This window comes from Sander lucioperca, chromosome 13 (assembly GCF_008315115.2).
Source record: "Sander lucioperca isolate FBNREF2018 chromosome 13, SLUC_FBN_1.2, whole genome shotgun sequence".
Classification (NCBI taxonomy): Eukaryota; Metazoa; Chordata; class Actinopteri; order Perciformes; family Percidae; genus Sander; species Sander lucioperca.
In genome coordinates this window covers 17,354,760-17,377,386 of record NC_050185.1, presented here as the reverse complement: position 1 = coordinate 17,377,386, position 22,627 = coordinate 17,354,760, and the positions used below count along the sequence as shown (strand labels likewise).

Here is a 22,627-nt window from a genome sequence, read left to right as displayed (position 1 = left end):
TTATTCATTAGCATAATGGCAAGATACTTAATGTAAAATAAAATAAATAAAACGCTCAAGTAAAAACCGTAAAGTAAATCATACTTGAACAAAACATGAATTGTTAGTCTCGCTTTGCCAGACCCTCCTCCTCCTCCGCAGCACATAGGGTCTGGCAGAGCGAGACTAACAATTCATAATGTAACTGTAAAGGATAGGCCTACTCTTTCACAGCAATGTGAAAATCAATTATTTATTCCCAAAAAAAATCACATTTATCTTGTTTTAAACTTCATGACAATGCATAATAAGGCTAATACAATGGATTTAGCTAAGATTAAGGACATTTTTGCATACATGTGAAAAATACACACAGTATGTGTATTTGAATTTTCCTTGGCCAACAATGGGTTCTAGTACGGGCTTTATTTTGAAGGTTGTGTTCGGAAACTCCCTTATTAGCCACGCTGGCTTGTTGCAGTGGAGCACTGTCTGCTGCAAGCATGCGTGAAACGGACTCAAAACAAACCAAAAACTGTCGTCCTGTGCTAATGTGGTTTATTTTTAGTTCATGATGGATCTCCCGTGCGTCCAGTGGCAAGATCATGTTGCACAGAAATGGACGAGACTCGACCCCGAGCTAAAGGAAAAGTTTACATCCCTGCTTGAAATATATGATGTTTTCAAATTTGCCCTAACTCTGACAACGTGAGTAGCTAACGTTAGCTTATTTCTGTTTGGTGCTTGTGGGATTTCGGCCCGGCTTCTATCTGATGAATCTAAGTACACAGTTTATTATCTAAATAAATGGCCATTTAAAGCGTACATTACTGTTTTGATCAACCATTAGGGGACACGACCTTATTTTTGATTGGACCAGTTGACCCATTTACACAGTCTATATTACCTTGGCTAATGTTAACAGTTTCTAGAACTTGTGTAAGGCTATAAACAATAAAACCCCCAAAGTAAAAAGTAAACCCCAGCTTTCCTTCTGCTGAGGAACACTTTGAACCCAGAGGCAATCATTTAGTGGTTGATCATAGAGAAACTTTCTAATTTGTCTACATTTATGTTACAGCCAAGATGATCTGGACTTCGTGCAGTCAATCTCTGCAGGATACTCTGCAGAGAAGGATGCAGAGCAAGCAGCCAAATGCAGGGAGAGGGGCAACTCTAGTTTTAAGACCAGAGACTACACTGCAGCCGCTCTGCACTATTCACAGGTGAAGTGAAAATGATGTTCTATTAATCCCTATAAGACAGAAAACAAAAAAGTCAATGACACCTAAACTGGTTTAAAATCAGAGACATTGTTTATATTTTGAGAACAGTAATGTAAAACAATAATTTGGGATTATATAGCAGTATGTCTTAAAGTCCTAATTAATGTGCCTTTTCATCCAGCTTCTCTGTCTCCTGTCATGACAGGGCATATGTTTTGCTCCTCTAAGTTCGGAGCAGCTGTCTCTGTGCTATGCCAACCGCTCTGCTGCCCTCTACCATCTGCAGCACTACCAGGTGAGATGGTGCCATCTTCAACAATTAAATAATGAAATAGCGTCGTATTAAACCCTGTGCAAATCAGTTCTGCTTCTTATTTGACTTAGTTGACTGAAAATGGGCCTGTAACAGATTGAAAGATTATTTTAGATGTCCACCAGGTACTTCTGGAACCAGTGGCTCATCTTCTATAATGCTTCATTTAATTGAAGCATATTGGCCACATAATTGACTCAACCTTGTTTCACAAATTAATTTCTTCTGACTCTACTAAAGAAAGTCGAAAACATTCCAGGTCTTTTATGTGCCGTTGTTACTACTTGTGTATGAGAAATGGCTTTATCATTCCTTTCTCAGCCTTCTCAAGACAGCATTTCCTTGTTTTTAAGTTTAGATCTGTCCTAGAATTTTCTCAACATCTTAAAGTTAAGATGCTGACTTGTATACATTATTAAAATGTCAGTCATCTTTATGTTTTGCTCACAATCTTAGATTTTGTAGTGACTAACACTCCAGTGTTTGTTTTTCCCCCTCAGGAATCCCTTGATGACATTGACAGAGCTCTAAAAAACAGCTATCCCTCTCATCTTTTACACAAACTAGAGGACCGTCACACGCAATGCCTCAAGCACCTCTCTGTAGGTCAAAAGGCAAAAGAGGATCAACCCAATCCTGCCTCAAAGAATCGTAAAGATCCAGACAGAGTAAAAAGGGAATCTGTTGATCCTTTTACAATTGGGATTCATCCTCAAGCTGCTGTTGGCTTCAGCCCTGAGAAAGGTCGACACCTCGTGGCTGCAGAGAGAATAGCAGCTGGGGAGGTGATCCTTCATGACAGGCCATACAGCTGTGTCCTTATACCAGGGATGGAGGAGTTGAAAGAGAAGGGACGAAGGCAGGACGCAGAGAGAGCAGAGTTGTTTGGAGTGGAGCACAGGCGCTGTCACAGGTGTTTGATTGAAACACTGTGTCCTGTGCCGTGTGAGGGGTGCAGCTACAGCCGATACTGTTCAACTTCCTGTCAGCGAGACGCCTGGGAGGAACATCACTGCTGGGAGTGTCCGCTGGGAGCAGATCTGATGGTGATGGGTGTGATGTCACAGCTCGCTTTGAGGGTAACACTAAAAGCGGGGTTAAAAAACATCCAAATGGCCAGGGATCCAATCACAGACGAGCACACAAGCTGTCTGAACAGAGAGTCCAGTGATCCTTGTACTTCATACTACGGTGACTCTTACTCAAGCGTGTTTCACTTACGGCACCACCTGGATCACCACAGCCCTGGTGTTTGTTTCCTCTGTGCAGTTACCATAGCAGCACTCTACCTAAAGCTCAGCAAGGCAGGATCTCCACCTGCATCTTGGGACCTTAGTAGACCCTTAGGGGCAAACAGCCAATCACCAGATGAGGAGGGAGGTATCGCAGATTGGAACTCGGAGCTGTGGCTGCTGGGAAGTGCTGTTCTGAGGCACATGCTGCAGCTGAGGTGTAACGCGCAGGCAATCCTCATGCTGCAAGATACAGGTGACTGATTTGACAAGGTATCACCTTGCCTCAAATTGAGTTTTGTCACAATGAAAAATCATAACTACCGTATGTCTTAAAGTCAGAAATACGAAAGCAGTTTGTTCCCCCTTTAATCTTGAGTGTCCAAAATTCAAAGGTATTCAGTTTATTATAATAGAAAAACACAAACATTGACATTTGAGAAGTTAGAAACAGTGAATTGGAGCATTTTTGCTTAAAAATGACTTTTAACTCTATCTAAACTGTTGAACTGTAGATACATTTTCTGGTGATCTACTAATTGATTCAGTGTAATTGTCATTGTGTTCATCATACAATCCACATGGAAGAAGTTATGCTTTTTTAATAACTTAATCTACAGCTATGATTGTTCTTGAGTCACACTGACATTTTCTTCCTGGTTCTTGCATCTCACAGGAGCAGCAAACTCACCAGTGCAGTCCAGCAAGGAAATTCGCATTGCTACGGCAATATTCCCAACGCTTAGTCTTCTGAATCACTCCTGCTGTCCCAACACCAGTCTGGTGTTCAGCACTGGAACCAGTCTGTCTGCAGACTTCAGTGAGAATGTGCCTGAGTACAGAAGCACAGCACGCGGAGTAACTGTGACTGTCAGAGCAGCCAAAGTTATCACTCTGGGACAAGAGATCCTGCACTGCTATGGTAAGAAAATGTGTAATTTTGCCAAGTCCAATGAGTGCAAAAGAGATGTCCATTAATGGGAAAAGTGCACCTTTCCCACATGAAACAGTAGGGGTGTATTAACCACAAAGCTCATGTACATTATTATTCTCACCCTTTGTAGCATATGCTCAATAGGAAAATTGACCTATTTCAGAAGATACAAGGGTGCATAGCAAAACTGAACCTTACATATTGTGCAGATGAAAAATGCTGTTTGGATGAAGACTAAACATTGACATTATTCAACTATACATCATGAGTTGTTATGTCTGGTACAAATGTATTTACCAAACCTTGTGAGTTATAACTTGTGCTGTTATCAACGCCTATCTTCCCTCCCTCAGGTCCTCACAACAGTAGGATGGCAACCCAAGAACGCCAGCGTCTCCTGCAAGAACAGTACTATTTCCTGTGTCAGTGTGAGGCCTGCACCCTGCAGCAGGAGGGTGATTCAGAGGGCAGACAGCAGTGGTTGGGGGTTGAAGGCAGTCCACAATCTGGACTTCTGTGTGGCAAGTGCAGAGGATCTCTCAAAGTAGGCCTTTATTAGTGTTGTTTTCTGTTACTTACAATTGTACTACATGATTAATACTACTTATTGATGAATTCCTCTTCTGAGATTTACCTTACTGCTGTTCCATCTCAATCATTTGAGACGCTTTATATGATTTTTAGAAAAGCAGTGAGGCCAGAGGAATAGGATTTATATGTTCGCAGTCATCCTGTGGTCATCGAATGTCTTCACCTGAAGTGAGCCACAGGCTGCAGGAGATCAGGGTCGACCTGGAGAAGGCTGTGGACCTCATGGAAAGAGAGAGGCCAGGTGGTTGTTAAAAAAACTACATCCATATGCTGACACAATATGCAGATACAGTGCATCATTGTCATTTGTTTAGAAGATCTTTGTTACATCTCCATGTTATTCTTCTGCTCCTCCCTCCCTCAGATGAGGCTCTGACACTGTTGAGTCGGACCCAGAGTCAGTCTGGACTGATACTTGCAGAGACACACCCAGTGCAGGGGGAGTTGGCAGATGCCACAGCCAGAGCATATGCTTCAATGGGTGAGAATAATAATGCACATGAGCTTTGTGGTTAATACACCCCTACTGTTTCATGTGGGAAAGGTGCACTTTTTTACATTAATGGACATCTCTACCGATTTGTTGAGCATGTTAACGTTAACGTCCTGGAAGGTTGCCAGCTGAAAAGGTCTGTCTCTAAAAACCCAGTGCAATACTTCAACGGAGTGCTAGAGATGGCTTAATCAGTTGAGTATTTATTTTTTCAACTAGATATTACAACTCAAACACTCTACCAAACAGCAAAGAAAACTACTAAAGGGTAAAGGAAGAACTGATTAACTTTTTATACTAATGTACCATTGATAGTAGTGTATGATCGATGTAAACATTATTGGCCCTGGCAATAATGTGGCTGTGGAAGGCTTATTTTTAGGTAAGAAATAAAGAACCACCATGACACTTAATTAGCTAGAATGCTTAATAGTATCAGGTTTAATTTCAGATATGTAGCTAAAGCCATCAAACCAATGCCAGAATTCTCAGACACCTTGGGGTGTCAGATAAATCATTTTGACCTTTGGCTTAGTCATGACCAGATCTGTGGGCAGTTTAGATTTTTGCAGTGCTCTCACTGCTTTTGTTCTTTTCTGCTGTTCCTGTACTGTAGGTGACTGGAACAATGCAGCCTCCCATCTGGAGAGAAGTGCTGCAGCTATTGGCTCCCAGTACGGAGAAGACAGTATTGAATTGGGACGACAACTCTTCAAATTAGCTCAGCTACACTTCAATGGGTGAGTCGGCAATTTTCATGGAATGCCATGTTCAATGTCTGATGTTATATGTGTATGTACAGTGTAACTATCCAACTACTTTTTTATTATTTTGATTGACATTATTATTAGAAACAACAGTTATGTGTGTCTCTCTCCTCTCCTTCTCCCAGTGGTGCCAGAGGCCCGGCTCTCTCTGTCATCCCCAAAGTCAGAGAACTCCTCTGCCTTCACATTGGCCCTGACTGTCACGAATTACAGGAGCTGCGAGCTATGGAGGACTGTCTACGGGGGTAGTTTAACATATAGCTGACACGAGCGAAAAGTTTTACAATATAATTACAGTTTTATACTACGTTTGTAAGTCAAAGTAATTAAAATCTGTGAAAGTTTCTGATTGTGGGTCTTGTGTGCGTTTGTATGTATTAAGACATTTTTTTATATATATATATATAAATATAAAAGCACTTGTGTGTATATATATATACATGTACTTTTATACTGATGTATAGTTATACTGTTTTAGAATGGACATGCCAGTCTGCACAGCTGCCAAATGGCCACAGGGATACACTGCCAGGTTACATATACTTCTCTGAATGAAACTGAAGTAAATGTGTGTTTTCATGATTGTGGACTTTTTGTTTGAAGACAGTCAAAAAGCAGGCATGGTTTGTACTTTACCAAGTAATCAATCTATACAATCTGCAAATACCCTACACATATAGGTAGCCCTCTGACCTTTTGGTGGCAGCAGTTATCCACCAACAAATTCAATTTCATGCTTCGATGGCCGGAAAGCAAGATGTAGCTCTGACTCTTGTACCTACAGTACCCACCCCATATCCCCCAAGACCTTTATACCTTCAACCTTAAAGTATTTATGAGCAAGTTCTATTAAAGCATTATGTTAAGGTTTTAAGAGTTTTTTTTTCTCAACTTGTGATCAACTAGTAACACTCAATGTAACTGGTGGAGGAGTAATGCTAAATGTGCCACATAAACAGCAAGAAAATAAGGGGTCAGATTACGGATTCCTTGGTTTTCAGAGATGAGTGAAAGCTCCTGTTGAGCAAAGACAATAAAATATTGACCACAGCTGCAACTCTTGAGCCATCTGCCAGTTAGACATCAACAGTATCTGGAGGGCAGCCAATCTGCCAGATGTGGGTACGCACTTACAGAAAGTCAAGGTCGAGACAAAAAACTCAGGGGAGAGGCAGCTGGTGAAATCAGCTGAGAAGTCGTGTATGAACTCCAAGGGTCCACAGGGCGGGTCCATGCAGGACCAAAAAAAGTAAAGCCATTCATGAGCTGTTAGGATCCATAATGTAGTCACTTAAAATAACAATCTGAGCCTGTCAGTGGCAAAACAAGCACTTTTAGTGGACAGAAAATTGATGGTGCACATTTTCCCTACAGGGTTACATTGCAGCCCGGTTTGCAGTTGCCAGTTACAGCATTCTCACTCAATACTGGACCAATTTCACATTTTTGTACATTTTGTCATACAGTAACATCTTTCTCTTGATAAAAATCAGAGAATTGATTGACTAAATCATGCTGATATACAATCTGTAGCCACTCTGCAAACAACTACATTCTAAAGTCAAATGAAACTGATGTAGTAATTCCACTCCCCGCTCAAATCACTCTGAAAATCCTGAGCATGTCCCTTTTTGTATAGTTTTTTCTCTAATGAGCTACTGTATATTAACGTAATGTAAGCATGACATGTAATGTTAGCATGATAATGTCTTCTTGCAGTGGGAGAGTCACTGATGCAGCTTAAAATCTGCAAAAGTAGAGCCAGAAATAACATTGCTTACATTGGCATAGAGAGATTCAGCACACAATAGGAGATGTTCGCTAATGTAGCTTAACATCCCTAACGTAGAGCTAGTGATAACATAGCTAGCTGTCATAGTAATCCTAGATAGTAATCCTAGAGATAATAAAGCTACTTCAATTCAATTCAATTTTATTTATAGTATCAAATCATAACAAGAGTTATGTCAGGACACTTTACAGATAGAGTAGGTCTAGACCACACTCTGTAATTTACAAAGACCCAACAATTCCAGTAATTGCCCCAAGAGCAAGCATTTAGTGCGACAGTGGCAAGGAAAAACTCATTTTAGGAAGAAACCTCGGGTGGTGAGAAAAACTTCCTTTTAGGAAGAAACCTCGGACAGACCCAGGCTCTTGGTAGGTGGTGTCTGACGGTTGGGGGTGTGATGAGCAATGGCAATAATAGTCACAATAAAGATACTTCATTGAAATACAGTAATATTCCTCTCTAAACACACTGATGTAAGACTATTAATATACCACCCCCCCTCTGCCAAGCAAATCTTGTACATCTCAAGATCTAAAGTCACACAAACTGCACATTCATGTTTTGAGTTATTTCAGTTTGTTTGCTTTCTTTTTTGTAAGCTTCTGTATCAGTCAGGAGCTCAAGGACGAAAATGTGAGCTCATGTTCAAAAGGAAAAACACAAGCAAACAAAATATTTTAAAGTAGGGAGGGAAGCGGAGCACAAGAAAGAGAAACAGTCATGAGTAAGTCTGCAGAGAGTGCAGACATCTCTTCGCTGCTGCAGTATCAGATCACAGGTTGCTCATTTGACTGTCCAGTGCCATTTGAGGCCATTTCCAGGGGCTGTGATCTTGGGCTTATCAGATGTCTTGCTATACATAATGCAATCAAAATTGGCCAGACCGCAAACAAAAAGTTGCCGCGTGTGTATTCTGTAACAAGGACTGCGTCAATATCTGTAACACAGACCGACAGAGTTACTAACAACTGAGTTGACCTGACTCATCTTGTCTCCTGTAAGCCGCTGGTCATCAACAGTACAACCAACCCTGCATGACTTATACACACAGCTGGTAACGATAACAATGAACTCTGATCTTCAGTCCGAAGGTGTGGCTGAAATGTGAAAGAAAAGACCAAGACATTGACGGTGAAGTCCTCACCTGGCATACATTTTAAACACTTGATAATACCAGCTGTTGTGTTCTTACAAACATCAACACACTTCTAATGAGAGATAGCTTTACAGTAAATAGCCTGAATGTTTTTTTTTACTTATGATAAGAAATGATGTATGGAATTACTATTTTGTATTCTTAAAAATGTAATGATTACAAACTACAATAACAGTCACAATTACAACTACTATCTAAAAGAGCTAAATATGACATCACTTGGGTCATTTTCTGATTTGACAAAGCTCCTCCAGACCCTTAGGAGACATTATACGACTCTTTCACAGGTACTTTCAGGTACTAATTGGTGTCCCTTTGCTTGCCTTCTGGTTTGTGTCTCTAACTTGCCTTCTCTGTTGTTTTTTTCTTTGGAGCTTAGTTTTTCAGACATTACTGACAGTTTATCTGACCAACAAAGAGCAGACGCCCCAATACTTCAAATCATTGCAACTAGAGCACAAAGGTCAAGCTCAGAAACAGACAAAAAACAACACAAAACTAAAACCTAAATACAGGCAATGTGGTTATGCTGGAACTGTTCACTTTTAAGCTTTGTCATATTTTTACAGTTTTAATAGTTTCAGGTAGCTGTTTGTGATCATAATTTATTTTCACTTTGGTACTACTATCCCATTGACCTCCCTTTCACTGCTTATCCATCAACCTGCACTTTAAATTCTCCCATGCAGACCTCTTTGGAGGGTCTCATGTTCACCCTTTATTGGACAAAATATCCCCTCTGACTTCCTTCCATCCTCATAGTTACATGAGCCCCTCACTTCCTTTTCGAGAGCTCCGACCCCCTCAAGCTATCCGATGTCTGCATCTGCCTTTAAGTGGATCTGTTCCTTTAGTCAGTTTCCTCAATGCTCGATCTCTCAGCCCCTCTCTCCACAACAGAGGACATCTGATACATGATGCAGACGATGGTAATGTGGCTGGTGCTCATGTTAAAATAAAATCCTCATCAATCTCTCACCCAGGCAAGGTTATTACCAACTATTATGGAAATGGCTGACAGTAAATAATAGTCACTCAAGTCTGACTGTTAGAGTACAATGATGTATTTAAAACAGTTTGAAAGGACTCGACTGTTCTCAATTTTGGTTGGAGAAAAAATATAAACAATTATTAGATTTTGCTTGAACTTGCAGACTACAATTTCAACATCTAATTCTTTATTAGAGAGAGAGAGAGAGCGAGAGAGCGAGAGAGAGAGAGAGAGCGAGAGAGAGAGAGAGCGCGAGAGAGAGAGAGAGAGATGGGGGCTTGTGGGTCGAATGACAATCACGATCTACGTGTATGACGTGTATGAGGTGTAATTTTAGGTGCACCAGGTGAGGGTCAGCTGGGCTGGCAGACTTACCGGCAATCACTCTCTTAAAACAACTCTGTTCACCTTGTTGGAACAAAGTCACACACACCTATGACTAAGCAGCCCGAACCATACAAGGTTATGCACTCCAAACTTCTGCATTTTCAGCCCCGCTATCCTCATGCCTGTCAACTGTTGGTCTGTCATTCGGCCCACCACTTTGGTCCCGACTGAAATAATCTTAACAACTGTTAAGACATTTTGTGGAGATATTCATGGTTCCCAGAGAATGAATCCTACTGACTTTGGTGAACCTCAGACTTTTCCTCTAGCACCACCATGAGGTTGAGTTGACCTTAGTATTCAGCTCTAAGCACCTTGTGTAATTTATATTACACAAGGTGTCTGTCCGATGTTCAAAAGTTCTTGTTTGTTCTTGTGTTTGGATCCTGCACATGGTTGGCTCGCTGAAGTTAGCATTTAGCTCAAAGCACCACTGTGCATCCTGACAGAGCTGCTAGCATCTGTAAACTTAGGCTTATTTCTTTGTTTGTGAGTTTGGTAAGTTACGTTTAACCTTATATCAGCTGGTTCTTGTCATTTAAATCCTCAGGTCATATTTACATGAGTGCAGTTTTTATTAAGCATAATTTTAGTTTCATTGTCATCACATTATCTTCCACAATGAGAGGAGATGTTGTTGACAAACTATGGAGGAATCCTCCCATCCCCTGACTAGTATTTGCTCTCATGTTATGATGTTCCCTGATATGAAAGCTGAATATTGCTGACGTTATTTATCCCACTCCAGGGAACAATAACCCATATGACATACTTCAAACCTCAAAAGCAAATAAAAAATATTGAGGAGAAAGTTGCCATTGGGGAAATTTATTTATTTACTTAGTTTATATTCTGTGGCATCAGCATTCCCCGCTGCTGCCTGGGGCACTAAATACGTTGACTAAGAACTGCAACTCTTTTTTTTTTTTTCCATAATTGCCATAAACGTATATTCATCTGACAAACCAATGATAATATAAGAAGGAGATAGTGTGTGTCTGATGAAGCAGTAGTTTGGCAGAGTCAGGCTTGGGATTCTAAAACAGGCTCACATAAAACTGTAGATCTATTTTGCCGACCAGCCACAGGGGTAAAAGCTAAGAATAGGTTTCTCTCTCTCTCTACTCTCCATATAAAAATAATGACCTCCCCTTTTTAATAACTTCGCACATAATGAATGTAAGATAATATCTTCCTCCTCCTTCTCCATCTATCCATGCCTCCTTTTTCTCTGCAAATGTCCCGTTTTGTTCTCAGACATAATGGCACGAGTATTTTCAGCACTGTGGTGAAACATGGATGGATGATGAAGACATTTCCCTCTATGACTGCTCATGCATGTCCTTCATCAGTTATCCCTCCCTGTAATGTAATGTGATTCTTTATTGCTCTCTGTAGGGAAATGTATTTTTACTTTCACAAGAAGAGCGCAGGATCAGCTGCAGAGCAGGTAGGCATTTGGTGTCGCGTTTAAAGCCATTTCAGCAGGGATAATACTTGCTGGTCCTGTTGATAAGTGGTCTTGTCTAATTGGAGCTAGTTTTAACTACCTTATATACAGTTATGTTGTTTAGTCCTGAAGTTTATTTATTTTTTTATAATTTTAATATTTTTTATAAAACCTAGGGATAGTTCATATCCCCTCAAATATTAGATAATTTAACTTATTTGGTCATTTAAATAAAACCTACTCTATCTCTTTGGTGGAACTGCTAACAAGAAATGTGACAAGGGTGCCAGACACTACTTTTTTTATTAATGGGTCACAAGCCAGAAAGGTTGGGAATCTTTGACAATACATTATATTTTGTAAGCTTTTTTTATTATTTAAAATGCAGGGTAACCAGTAACTACAGCTGTCAGATAAATGTAGTGGAGGAAAAGTACAATACTGCCTGTGAAATGTATGTAGTGGAGTAGAAGTATAAAGTTAGAGTAAATGGAAATACTCTAATAAGTAAGTAAATACCAAATACCTAACATTATAATAAAGTACAGTACTAGAGTAAATGTACTTAATTTCCATCACTGTCTGGTGGCTACTAGCTTTTGCTAACTCTCTGACCACACACAGTCCTGGGGATCTCACATCACACATTTATAAATGAGAGGCAAGCACTCGATTCTGGTTGCGGGTCGTCCATCTCCACAGTGTCCTGCTGCCCTGGATGCAGAGCAGAACAACGGCAGTTTACCTTGGAAAGTTCACCCTGACTGTGGGTAGAAGTGATGAGCAGTCTAGTTGCTGATGGATGGAGGGCACTACTCTGATTGCCTGGCCTTGCCAAACATAAATATTGTCTCTTACTTTGCCTCTTCGGGAGAGCCTGACAGCTCCAAGGTTTATTTAAAGACGTTGAGGGAGTGATGTCCGGCTGGCTTGGCCACAATCAGAATGTATTACTCTGTTCAAGTCCTTAATTTGTCCTTTTTATTTACTATATTTGGATAGCCTGGTGCTGGTATTTAACAAATAACGAACAAATTTAATCTGATGACCTCTATTGACTCTGGAAACTCCTGACTTTAACCAAATCCTCACCCTGCCCCTGACCAAAGTTAATTCTTACCCCAGTGCCCAGTCCTACTGTATACTTAAACAAATAGACACCCTGTGGCCATGTGGTCGCAAGTTGAGTAGTCTATCATCAGCATATTATTTTATTAAAATGTGACCAAAAATACAAAGCAAATGTTTTGTTTATACGGGACCACCATGTTATTAAGCTCAAATGAGTGACTGAGCTTTTTTTTCAGCAAAGAAAGATAGAAAACATTAAACAGTACATTATTCATAGTCCAATTATCTAATAGATAAATGGAAGCAATTCTCCTTTTTCCAAAACATTATATCCGTAAAGTGGTACTGAAACGGGATTGTCTACCACTGGAACTGATTAACCACTTCTAACAGGACTGGCAGCAGGCCAGTGTCTTGCCCTGACTCGGGCAGTTGGTTCACTTTCCAAGGTGTCACCGATACACTTCACCCCTCAGCAGGAGTGTCTTAACTGCCATGGGGGCCTCTGTGTCGTCGGCCAATGACAACCAGAAGGACAAACAGCGGTCACCTGAACATAAGATATCAACCGTTTTGTAATTCAATCTATATAGAGACATTGCAAGCCAAGTATCCGTATCATTTGTTTGTTACGTGATCGTTAGAAACTTAATGTTATTATGGACTGGGAGGAGACGTAAACTAATCCATCCGACTACTGGAGGAGTCATTAATGTGTAATCCTAACTGTGTAACGCCATAAGGACTTAATAATAATTGATTGTTACATTAACATGACAAAGTCAGTGTTCTTTGACTCTTGGATATTAATCAACAAACTATGACTTGTGCAGGTAAAGTTGAATTATATACACAATGAATTCAAAGACTTTTATAATTATTTAGAGAGGAAAATATGTGAATATGTTCTTCACCACTACCCTGTACTATTGGTTTCCATATCATATTACATTCAGACTCCAAATCTTAAGAGTTTGAGGACTATAGATTACCAATGAGTGATATACCCCCAGTCAAGACTGTAATGTGAAAGATAATGAATTAATGCTTCACTGTGACTATAAGGCTAGAAAACATCCTTCATCTGCAACCTTGAAATGGAATATTAACTTTTCATTATATGCAGGCAAGTAGGATAGTTAATGGAATATTATATTGAATATTATATTATTTAAAGAAATTGTTTTTATATTACATAATAATAAGAAAAAGTCATGTTACCATCAGATTTGGTTCGTTTTTAATATTCTTTTTTATCTTGTTGTATTGTTTTACAGTATGTGCCAACGTTGTTTGACTACTTGTTGTCTGACATTTATGTCTTTAGACATCCCATATGGAATATGTTTTTTGCATTTCATTTTAAAACACACTGGAAAAATGCTATTAAAAAAAAATCATTATTAATATAATTTTTCTCATTATACAAATGATCCTACATATAATCCTTCATTTGTCTCTGAAAATCTCAAGATCCAACAAAGAGAATATATTCCACTTTAATTATACGTAATGTTATGACATGGACTCAGTGATTCCTCTGATCATCTATAGTTTTCCACTCACAGAGTGATTAACAGCCACAGCTCCTCTGATTCAGTGACTTGGCTTTGTTTGGCAGGTTGTGTCTTTCAGGCTATGGCTCACTCCATTACAAATCTAAATGACTAATTAATGGTCCCAGGACAGGTGACACCTGCTCCTGAAGATCCATTTACACCCTCATCCCCACAGGGCTCTACATGGACTCCACTGTACTTCCTAACTTCAACCTCCATCCTCATCCCCTCATCTCTTATTCATCCGGTGGTGGAGAACTGTTTAAGGAACACATTTGCGGATAGACAGATTGAGAGATGGTTGGACCAGACAAACACACTGCCTTTGGGACCACAGGACATTCCCTGGCCCCCATCTAACACACAGCAGCAGTATAAGTGTGTGTGCCTCTAGCCAGTAATTATCCTGCACATACAAAGCTCTTGAAGTCACTTATATTGCTAACAGTCTCTAAGTCTCTACAGAGAGGGAAATACATTTTCACTTTTATTTAAGGTAGTCCTCAGGTTGAAGTCCTTTTCATGCAAAACTTAAATGAACATTGTTAATCCGTCAAAGGTAAGAAGAAGGGCAGAATGAATCAATTGAAGATGTAACACTGCAAAACTGTGGGAAGGCGAAAGCAGTTTGACATAGTAGTAAAATTGACCAATCTGTTATTTAAAGGTCATGATTTCAGAGTGGGCTTCTGAATGCAGCATGAACATGGGAGAAGTTGGAAAATGACTTAATTGTTTTATGCCTTACATGTCTTTGACGCTGTCACAACCAAAACTGCACATCATAAGGGATGATAAGGACGGCTCAGGTTGGCTATTAAAACAAGGTTAATGAATGTCGAGTGACGCAGGAAGGATGAGGGAGGAAATCAAAATGTGAGAGGGGAATTTGCAGTGGAGATATATTTCTACAGCGCACACAAAATGTCATCTGGCATACATACTACACAGTACATGCACACACAAAAACAGCATGCCGCTGCTAATTTAGCATGTGCACCAGAGCTGTCAGAAAAAACGACACAGTTGAGGATATGAGGAAAACTCGACTGCCAAGGTTATTGGCAACTGGTTAAAGCTTAATACACAAAGCTTAACACACACACACACACACACACACACACACACACTATAGTGAGGAGATAGGGATGGGCAGCCTTGAGTAAATCAATTACAAGGTTCAGTGTCAAGTTGAAGGCCACGAGGAGGGCACCATAACAATATCACAGCAACAGCCTGTGAAAAGTAGCCACCACTATATCAGCTCTCTGTAGAGCTGACACGTCTGGAGCAGGCTAAGGGGTCCTGAAAGAAGAAGAGGAGGACTGAGCAGATGTCCTTGTTTGTTTGGAAGACGAAATACTATCCCATATGCTGTAATGGGCAAAACAACCTGACAGTAATATGGCCCTCCATGCTTATCAGGAGCACCAGCAGGAGTACCATTCTCCATCATTCTCTATCTCTTTCTGTCTTGTTGCCTCTCTGTCTCGTTTTTGTCCACCCGTTCCAGATTTAGTGCTCTTGAGCATGACAGCGAACTGCAATCAGCTTATGACTCCCCAGTGCCATGGCCACTGTTTAATACAAACAAACACTCTGCCTAAATGTCTTCTATGGTTCCTATTGTCCTTTAAAGGAATAGTTTGTCATTTTGAGTAATATGCGTATTTGCTTTCTTGCTGAGATTAGAAGATCAATATCACTCTCATGTCTCTTACACTATAGTGGCAAAAGTATATGGATACACTTGTGCACATAATTAACAGTGGAAGTTTTTCATGGTTTGGGCCCCTTGGTTCTTATTAAGACATATGTCAATTTTATAGCATACACTGATATTTAATTTAGACAACAGTATGCTTTCAACTTTGTGACAGCAGTTTGGGCTATGTCCATTCATATTTCAACATGAAAATATGCACAAACCAAAGTCCATAAAGAAATGGTTTTATAGGTTTTTTGAAGGCAGAAGAGTGGAGGCTGTTATAGCTGAAGATTATTGCCCATGGTTTTAGAAAAATATGTTAAACAAACACATATGGTTGTATGTTTGGGGCATCCAGATACTTTCAGCTACGTAGTATACCTGTGTGTACAGTTTGCACTGTGAGACTAGCATATAGGCTGGATTTATAGCATTGTGGGACTAAATCAATGAAATACACACAACAAACTTTTTTTTACTAAATAGCCAGTTTCTATTATACAATTGTAAATGTTCTCTTTCTGTGGAGAATGCAGATACACATTTTGCTTTATCAGGACAGAGATGTTACTAGATGTCAGTAAGTATGTTTAATGACCAATGACAGCTTACTGTTACCCTACATCTGCTCCAATTAAGTAAACTAGAAATAATCTGGTGTAGCGTTTTGTTTCGGCAGCATTTTTAGTTACAGTAAAAGTGAAAGTAGTTAAATCAGGCCCTGGGGTCAGTGGGTTGCAGTGCAAACATAATATGGCTAGTATCTTACTGTTACCTCTTATATTGGTTGCCATTCTCCACTTTAAACTATCCATTATGAATCAGAAATAGAGAATGTTTAAGCAAAGCATGTACAGAATGTAAAAAATATATATATAAAATATATATATATATGTTTTACATTATATAATATCCATTGGGATCCAGCCCACTTACACTGTTTGCTTGAGTGTGTGTGTTTGTGTGTATATACTGTGTCACTGGAGACCCAGTTAGAGCACCTCTACACTTATATAATTAGGCCTAAAATGACTTTAGTGCTCCTGATGTTTCCTTAGGAAACATAAACAACAGGCACTGTGGTGCTTGTGGATATCTGCATGTGTGTGTTTGTTGTCTATCTTCTGCCCACACTACTGCGTGTAATTACATATGGTGCGAGCTAAACACACTTCCAATAAAGCAGTTGGACTGAAAGCAATAGTGAAACTGTGAAAACAGTATTGGACAACAAATTGAATTATAGTGATTAAAAGTGAGAAAAAGATTAAATATAATTAACAAGAGTTAGACCACAGGTAGGCTATTATAAAAAAAATTTGTACAGTAAATCTAGCAAAGTAGATTCATAAAAGTAGAGTACATCACGTCAAATTTCTTGCATTATCCCTCATGTTAGAAAATATACACAGAGTCCAGCATAGTAAAAGTGAAATGAGTGGAACACATACGTTAGTGCTTTGGGCACCCTTTTTTTCCTGACCCTAGGGCTTTTGTTTTGAAACGAAACAGAAAGTGTTAAGTTAAAAATCGACAGTTATATTTGTTTTATTTCTGTGACATATTCTACATATATAGACATTGAAGTTGTATGAAAGGTGTAATGTTACTAGTATGATGTCATTATGACTATCAACAGATCATGTCATCATCTTGTATTTATGTTATAGAAAAAGGTTTTGAAGCGTGTGCTAAATTGTAAATAATAATAAAGCTAGAGGGCTTTTATTTTGAAACGAAACAGGCAGTGTAGGGTTAATAAATATTTACATGTATTTAATGCATGTGACATATTCTACAGATATATACATAAAAAATGTAGTGTAATGTTACTGGTATGATGTCAGTATGACTATCATATCATTTCAACTGAATATGTGGATGAGCTGCAGCCACACAACCTGGTCACAGTTGCTCTAAAGTTATTTTGCAATATTCTTTAGAAATCAAACCTGACTTCTCTGGAGATCCGATACCGCGAGAAAATCTCCTCCGTTTGGCACGACTTAATTTGCTGGCATGATGCAAACCTTAATGTAAAACTGAAAACTCTGAAAACTCCCTACTATTTCTTCTTCTTCTGTTATATTCCCAGTAGAATGAACACTTTGTGTTTTACAGTGACGATGTATTTCCAGTTGACAGTAATTCGTCCAAAATAAAGGCTTTAAAAAGAAGTAAAACTGCCAAGCAGTATATATAGTGTTAAAAATGTAATTGTTTTTTAGTATAATAATTCATGACAGAACTCTTCTTTGGGTCTCCAGCAATAAACCAGCAAAGTGGGAAGTTGAGCGGTTGAACGGTTCTCTTGATATGCACGTTTACACAAACGAGCACACCGCTCTCCAATTATAGAATGGGATCCCAAATGGTTTGATTTAAACTTCCTTTGTTAAAAGGCTATTATGGTTAGGTCATCCTGAAAGTTATTTTGGTGTCCAAGGTCTATTAGAAATGGGACCACATGTAACAGAGAGGAATGGATGGTGTTAAGTAGAATTTAGCCTTTCTTTCTTTCCTTAATCAACTATTTCCAGTTGTGCTTTACTCTATGTGCTATCCATGGTCTTGAATCTATCTATGCTTATCTTCAACAGACTTTCTTCCTCCACATCTTTATTTCTTTTCCTTTCTTCACTGTCCTTCTTTCATTCTGTACTCAAAACTAACTGCACTGCTCTGCCATTTGGAGCTAACTTTGATGCTGAACCTTTTTACTTCTGTATTTCTTTTTCTCCCTCAGCTCATCTTGTATTTGTTGTCAGTTAAAAAGAAAAAGAAAAAAACTAAAACTAAACTACTAAAACTACTCTTTTCTTTTGCCTACCTTTATTCTTACCATTTGTAAGCTACTTTTTTCATTGCTTCCTTTTGAACAAAGAACAATACAAGCTCCTATAAGCCATGTGGTGCTCCGTGGAGCTATCCATAGTGCTGAACCTCTAGCAGGTGTTACAACCTCTGAGCAGACTTTCTTTCTTCATTATTATTGTCAATGTTTCCACTTAAGATAAAAAAAAAATGAATTGAATTTAAGTGGTGTGCTGTGTCATGGTTAATCATATATTATATAATATATAATAATAGTATAATTAATTTCTTCCTAATTACTTATAGCTGAAATGTAAAACTCCTTGTTGTTCCATGAGCAGAGACAACATGACATAGCCAGCCACATGTCAGTGCAGAAATGTAGTGGAGTAGAAGTAGAAAGTGGCATGAAAAGTAAAGTACAAGTACCTCAAATGTGTACTTAAGTACAGTACCTAAGTAAATGTGCTTAGTTACATTCCACCACTGACTAAAATTAGGATGACTTGGGAGTACTTGTATTGTGGCGTGCATATTTCTCTCTCTCTCTCTCTCTCTCTCTCTCTCTCTCTCTCTCTCTCTCTCTCTCTCTCTCTCTCTCTGTGACAGGCGTCAAAAATACCACCAAGGGAGCGCCGCTTTCTTCGCAGCCACATTCGGCTGTTGTCCACCGTACCAATGCGTAAATATCCCAAAAAAAAATCTATACAGATCACCAAGGTGACTGTGGTAAGAGCGTTTTTTTCTATTCTGATGGTTTAAAGTAACCGAAGCCGGACTGATTAGACTTTACATGCCTAGGAGGATTGTAGTCGGTCACCTACTTTGCAAGACGCATCGGCAAAGAGCTGCTTTGAGACTAAAATGAGAGAGAATATGTGGACATTTCACAGTGCCGACAATTCAAAGTGTCTTTTTTCTATTTGGTGGGGTTTGAATTTCGCAGCAGTGGCGTGTTTGTTGTTTTCACCTGTCAGGACGGATGATGCCTGCCCGTCGTCATGCATCTGTGCCAGAGACTCCGGGACTGTGACCTGCCTTGATGGGGAGGACACCGAGATACCTGGAAACATACCGGAGTGGACGTCCACCCTGATACTCAAGGAGAAAAACATTTCAACTTTACAGCGTGGTGCGTTCATGAATAACGGGACGGAATTGGAAATGACGGTACTCTCGCTGTCCTATAACGGGATAAAGGCTATTGAGCCTTACGCCTTCCTGGGACTCCCCCGATTACATATGCTGGATCTGAGCCACAATCAGCTAGAGTCTATCTCAGCCAGGGCTTTCCACGGGTTACTGGAGCTGCGCTCCCTTTACCTAAATCACTCTATTTTGCCTCCGGCTACGGAGCAGCTCTCACATGCGCTCAGCACTTTGCGCAACCTCCACAGACTGGAGTTGGCGGGAAACATGCTAAAGGCTATTCCCCTATTAGATATGTATAATCTTCACGCGTTAGTGCTGATAAATAACTCAATAGAGAGCATAGGGGGGGGAGATGTAACCATTTTGTACCAGCAAAGGCGCATACGCATCTACTTGTCTTTAAATCCGTTTCGGTGTAACTGTGAACTGGAGGCGTTTTACTACTGGTTGAAAAACTCATCCCAGTGCCCGGATGCAGGGCGACTCCTGTGCAGCGAGCCGGAGGCCAAGAGAGGGGTTCCTGTGGAGAAGCTCCGGGAAGAGGACGTGGATTGTATGAACGAGAACCTTGAGGCGGTTTCATACGTGTTCCTCGGTATAGTGTTGGCTCTGATCGGGGTGGTGTTTCTAATGGTGCTGTATCTCAACCGGAGAGGCATCAAACGGTGGCTCAACAACATTAGAGAGGCGTGCCGAGACCAGATGGAGGTCTACCATTACCGCTACGAGCAGGACTCTGACCCGAGGCTGGCCAACGTGGCTGTTTGACCTACTGAAACATCAGGCCAATACCGTGTAGTGAGAGAGGCGAACTGGAGTACGTTATCAAAGACTAGGGGGATTCCCAGGCAGTGTCCTGTTACAACCAAAATCAATAGTTTATACAGCCGGTTTCATCATTTTTCAGCAGCTGGCCAATTAACTGCATGTGGTATCCCTCTCACACTAGGATAAGCACAGAGCCAAACAGTTTATTGACTATAAGAGACTATTAAGTGTTCATCTTGCACAACTGAATACTACTAATTCTAAGCACTATTGTATCTCCTCAAGAGAGGAATGCTTTCCATGCATCATGTTAACTTACTAGTCTACAGCAGCTTGTCAGACTAACTTAGTATTATTTATCTTATTAACCAAGTGACAAATATACAGTAAAGGTATGTACAATTTATGATTTGAGAAGCTGGAATGAAATAGTGAATTAATGTAATTACTAAAAAACTGCAGCCCTTGTAAATTGTTGCAAACGAATGGAAACCCCACAGGGAGAACAAGGTATTCCTGTTTATAATCTACTGACGGAGTGCATATTGCAAGGGAGAGAGAGACTGGGGCAGGGAAGATGAGGCATGGAAGGTGGTAAGTGCCATGTTTTTGCAAGCAGGCAATGCTGGTCATTTTTTATCATCAAGAACATAGGCTACGTTACCAACCTTGTCTCTCTGAACAGCCTTTGATCACAGAAAAATAACACCTGCATTATTTGACACCAGGTCAGTTTATCAGTGAAGGGGCAAAAGAGGAAGTGAGAGAATCTAACCATGCATGTGATTGTTGTAGGCATAGAAAATCAACCAAGACATTAATAAAAGGTCAAATAAAAATGGTGAGTTAGCAGTGTTCTTTACGTCTGTACATTGTATCATCACTGTCAAGAAATGTTGACTTCATGCAGCACTGTGCCAAACATTAACACAGGAAGTGTTTCCCTGTTGTATTTCGTATTAAAAAGTTTTTGAAAATTTGCTATAAGCAGGTGTGAATGAGTGCATGTGCAAAAAGGTTTACAAAAGCACACACATTCAGATGATAAATACTAGGTTCTGGACAGAAGAACATGTAGAAGCTGGAAAAATAGATTCCACACACTAGCTAATGCTCCCATGAACATACATTTATTGAATTACCACCAAGTGACGTTTAGAGCGTCAAGCTCTCCTTCAGACAAAGAATAGAATGACTGCATCCACAGTAAGATGTCACATCGTCATCGAGCACCTCTGGGCTCACCAGAAAAAGGTTTTAACTATCTCATCTGCTTCTTTTTACAGTTTTTCTCAATCGCTTTGGCACAATCTTCGAATGACTATTAAACTCTGTCAAACTATATGACTATTTATATGAGCATTAGGTCAGTTGTTCACATGACTATAGTCATTTATAATTGCTTTGGCACAAAATGCCCTGAGTAAACCTTTGGAACAAAAGCAATGTCCAAACATAAAGCAGTTTAAAATCAGGTAAGGACATGACTTTCACAGGTTACAGTGAGAAAGAGGGGGATTTATTAAGTTTATACTTCTCACTCCTTTATGGATATGTAAACAGAATCGGCAAGTGTTCACAAGTTGTTATTACTGTAAAGCACCCAAGAGTCCAAGGCTGCAGAGGTCTGCATGGGGAGATATAACAGAAAGGCATGGCAGTGTTACTGTAATCTCATCAGTACTGTGACGAATAAACCGTGAAGAATCACGATCGACCTGAGAAGTCTGTATCGCTCTACAGCCCGGAGCTCATGAAAACTCTTAACTCAAGGTCTGCATTACAGTAAGATCACAGGAATTTTGGAAACAAAGGTCTAACATCAAAAGCTGGAAAACAGCAGGAGAGTAGGAATGTGTGTGTGAGGACATTACAGTATTTGAAGACATGTAACAGAGTCTAACTGATGCACATTAGGCAAATATGTTTATGAAAGCATTAGGGATTTATTATTATTATGATAATTTCTTTCATAAACAAGTAATTGTTTGCCTTTTTTTCTTATGTAACCTCACATCAGTGGTGGAGGACAATGAGCAAATAAATGTGTTTGTGCATGGAAACAAGTGGCTGACTATCCGGAATCAGTGTAATTTGACATGCTTTCACTCTCCTGTAAATCATAATAAATGTGATTATTACACCAGATCTAAGATGAGGTGAGACACTTTAGATTTAAGAATAACATGCAATAGACAAGTAGATGGATGGATGGATGGATGGATGGATAGATAGATAGATAGA

The 22,627-nt window shown here is 39.7% G+C and overlaps 2 protein-coding genes across 2 annotated transcripts; both read left to right on the top strand.

Moving 5' to 3' along the window:
• Window positions 1–433: 433 nt before the first annotated feature.
• On the top strand, window positions 434–5,884 carry smyd4 (SET and MYND domain containing 4). Its single transcript, XM_031280885.2, has 10 exons — window positions 434–687; window positions 1,061–1,205; window positions 1,411–1,500; window positions 2,019–3,006; window positions 3,427–3,672; window positions 4,038–4,228; window positions 4,369–4,516; window positions 4,640–4,756; window positions 5,385–5,508; window positions 5,661–5,884. Exons 1-10 carry the CDS (start codon window positions 551–553, stop codon window positions 5,782–5,784), a joined length of 2,310 nt encoding a protein of 769 aa, XP_031136745.1. The 5' UTR covers window positions 434–550; the 3' UTR covers window positions 5,785–5,884.
• Window positions 5,885–19,096: 13,212 nt separating this feature from the next.
• On the top strand, window positions 19,097–21,235 carry waif2 (Wnt-activated inhibitory factor 2). Its single transcript, XM_031280543.2, has one exon. The coding sequence runs from the start codon at window positions 19,328–19,330 to the stop codon at window positions 20,381–20,383; it is 1,056 nt and encodes a 351-aa protein (XP_031136403.1). The 5' UTR covers window positions 19,097–19,327; the 3' UTR covers window positions 20,384–21,235.
• The last annotated feature ends 1,392 nt before the right edge of the window (window positions 21,236–22,627 follow it).

Coding starts and splice junctions, on each gene's coding strand:
- waif2 (XM_031280543.2), top strand. CDS start 19,328: ATGAGAGAGAATATGTGGACATTTCACAGTGCCGACAATTCAAAGTGT.
- smyd4 (XM_031280885.2), top strand. CDS start 551: ATGATGGATCTCCCGTGCGTCCAGTGGCAAGATCATGTTGCACAGAAA. Junction 4,229..4,368: donor AGTGCAGAGGATCTCTCAAA/GTAGGCCTTTAT, acceptor TATGATTTTTAG/AAAAGCAGTGAGGCCAGAGG. Junction 4,757..5,384: donor CAGAGCATATGCTTCAATGG/GTGAGAATAATA, acceptor CCTGTACTGTAG/GTGACTGGAACAATGCAGCC.